Below are 3318 nucleotides of genomic sequence, written 5' to 3' on the forward strand. Positions count from 1 at the left end.
CCATCTTGAGTAATGCTTGAGCCTTGAGATGGGACGAGATGCATAGTGTGGTAATAATGAGAAGATCAGTCCTATGAGATATTTAAGTGAATGCAAATTCCTTCAAGTTGATATATAGCAATTACCAGTGCTATTTGGTAGTTCCTTTTTATCTTATATTTGCATGAACAATGAAATGCTTACACTATTCTCATTTTTATGGTAAATCTAAAGGCAACAGTTTTGAGAAAAGATATGTTGTTAGGTGAGATATTTTTTATATTGTTATTAATTAATTTAAGCTTATGTTCAATTGAATATTTTTGTTACTTTTTAGGTGAATCATGGCGTCACAGAATGATCAAATGCTCCAAAATAGTATTAGTGGTTCGAATCAAACTAATACTGACGCTTCAACAGAAACAACCACATCATCAAAAGCAAAGAGAAAACCAGTAAAGCCAAGGTCTGAAGTTTGGGATCACTTCACAAAATTCGTTAGTGATGAAGGTGAATTAAAAGGTAAGTGTAATTACTGTAAAAAGGATTTTTGTTGTGATCCAAAAAGAAATGGAACAACTGCACTTAGGAATCACCTTAATTCATGCAAAAAGCATCCTCATTTCATTGAGACTAGACAAGCACAATTATCATTGCAAAAAAATGCAAGTGATAATGATGTGAATGATTTAGGCACTCTTACTACTTGGAAGTATGATGATAATGCAATTAGGAAGGCCCTTGTCCATATGATAATCATTGATGAATTGCCTTTTAGATTTGTAGAAGGAGAAGGTTTTAGAAGCTTCATGACAGCAATTTGTCCTAGATTTAGGATTCCCTCTCGTTGGACAATTTCACGTGATTGTTATGATTTGTTTATTGAGGAGAGATCAAAATTGAAATCTTTTTTTAAGAACAATTGTCAAAGAGTGAGTCTTACTACAGATACATGGACATCATTGCAACGCATTAATTACATGTGCATAACTGCTCACTTTATTGACAATGATTGGAAGTTGCATAAGAGAATCATTAATTTTTGTCCCATTTCAAGTCATAAAGGTGAAGCAGTAGGTAGAGCAATTGAGACTTGCTTGCTAGAGTGGGGGTTGGATAAAGTGTTTACTGTTACAGTTGACAATGCTAGTTCTAATGATGTGGCCATATCTTATTTGAAAAAGAAGCTTGCTAATTGGGGTGTTAGTGTTGCTAACTCTACTTACTTGCATATGAGATGTATGGCACATATCATCAATTTAGTTGTCCAGGATGGCTTAAAAGATGTGAATGATTCAGTGATGAAAGTACGAGATGCAGTAAGATATATCAGGAGTTCTCCAGCTAGATTGAAGAGATTTAAGGAGTGTGTGCTTCATGAAAAAATTGAAAGCAAATCTTCATTATGTTTAGATGTCCCAACTAGATGGAATTCAACTTACCTGATGTTAAATACAGCTCAAAAATATGAAAGGGCATTTGAGAGGTACGAGTCACAAGATCCTATGTTTAAAATTGATATGGGAGAGAATGGCATACCTGACTATTATGATTGGACACAAGTTAGGAAGATGGCAGATATGTTGGCTCATTTTTATGAGCTCACTTTGCGTATCTCGGGCTCAAGGTATGTCACATCAAACCTATTTTTCAGTGAGGTTAGTGACTTAGCCTTTATTTTAAATCAATGGATTAATAGCAATGATCTTGATATGAAATCCATGGGGGAAAGAATGAAGGTTAAATTTGACAAGTATTGGGGAGATGTGGATAAAATGAATAAAATTATCTATTTTGCAGTTGTTCTTGACCCTCGTGACAAATTTGAGTTTATGGAGTATTCTTTCTCCCAAATGTATGGTAAAGAGAAAGGTGTAGAGCTATTCAATAAGGTCAAGAGTTGTTTATTTGATTTGTTCAATGAATACAAGAAAATGTATCAACCTGATGTTGAGCAATTCAATGATAATAGTTCACAACAATTAAGTGGGAGTTGCTCTACTACCGGTTCAATAAACCCTAAGCCTAAATTCTTTTTGAAGCATCACTACAAGAAGCAGAAGTTGGAGGAATCTGGTGGGTTTGATTCAAAAACAGAGTTAGAGGTGTATCTAAGTGAGGCAATTCAAGAGGAAAAGGATGATTTTGATATCATGAAATGGTGGAAAATAAATTCTGAAAGGTTTCCTATTCTAGGAAAAATGGCTAGAGATATATTAGCAATTCCAGTTTCCACAGTTGCCTCAGAGAGTGCATTCAGTACTGGTGGAAGAGTGCTAGATTCCTTTAGGAGTTCCCTAACTCCTAAAATTGTTGAGGGCCTGATATGTGTGCAAAATTGGATTCGTCCATTAAATATTCAAGTAAATGTTGAGGAAGATCTAGAGGAACTTGAAAAGCTTGAAGAAGGTATGTTATATACACTTTCATATTTGTGTTAATTTCAATATATATATATATATATATATATATATATATATATATATATTAATTTTTTTAGCTTATTATTATTTGTAGAATTACCGTCTGTTGGAATCACCTATGGTTTAGGTGGATCATGCTCTACTCCTACATTATAAATGTAAGATTAATTATTAAAAATTTAAATTTATTTCATGACAATGAATCAAAGTGATTTTTACATATCTTTTTTTTTATGCAGATTTCAGTCTTTTAAATATGTTTCAAGTTTCAACTCAACATTTTGTGGGATCAGATTCAGATATGCTGTTGAAGGGTGTTGTGGATTTAATATTTTGTTAAAAATTGTTTGTGGAAATGATATTTTGTTCTAAATTTATTGTTGTGGATTTAATATGTTGTGGATTTAATATGTTGTTGCGAATTTATTATGTTGAATTCTGATTTTATATGTACTTTTAAATTTTATATGGCCGTATATAGACTTTTTAAGTATTATTATTGTGTACTTTTTAAATATTATTATTGTGTATTCAGACAATATTTATTGTATTATTTTGTTGAAATTAGAAATAGAAAATTTTAAAAAAATTGCAGATTTTAGTTTGAATCGAACCGAATCGAACCGATAATTTTTTAAAAAATTGCAGATTTCGGTTTGAATCGAACCGAACCGAACCGAACCGATTTTTATCGGTTCGGTTCGGTTCGGTTATATCATCATAATCGGTTTTTTCAGTTTTTAAAATTTTAACATTTCGGTTTTCGGTTTTTTCGGTTCGGTTCGGTTCGGAACCGAACCGACCGATTGCACAGGCCTACCCTACGCTTCAGATTATCGGCGTTTAACAACATGGCAGAATATGAAGCTCTCCTGAACAGAATGCAGATAGCCTTGAGTGTGGGGGCAACTAATCT

At 32.9% G+C, this 3318-nt stretch overlaps 1 protein-coding gene across 1 annotated transcript; it reads left to right on the forward strand.

Moving 5' to 3' along the window:
* The first annotated feature begins 323 nt into the window (after positions 1-323).
* Positions 324-2742, forward strand: LOC122725257 (zinc finger BED domain-containing protein RICESLEEPER 2-like). Its single transcript, XM_043962287.1, has 2 exons — positions 324-2388; positions 2642-2742. The coding sequence occupies exons 1-2, from the start codon at positions 324-326 to the stop codon at positions 2740-2742; spliced, it is 2166 nt and encodes a 721-aa protein (XP_043818222.1).
* The last annotated feature ends 576 nt before the right edge of the window (positions 2743-3318 follow it).

Source organism: Manihot esculenta, chromosome 12, assembly GCF_001659605.2.
Source record: "Manihot esculenta cultivar AM560-2 chromosome 12, M.esculenta_v8, whole genome shotgun sequence".
Lineage (NCBI taxonomy): Eukaryota > Viridiplantae > Streptophyta > Magnoliopsida > Malpighiales > Euphorbiaceae > Manihot > Manihot esculenta.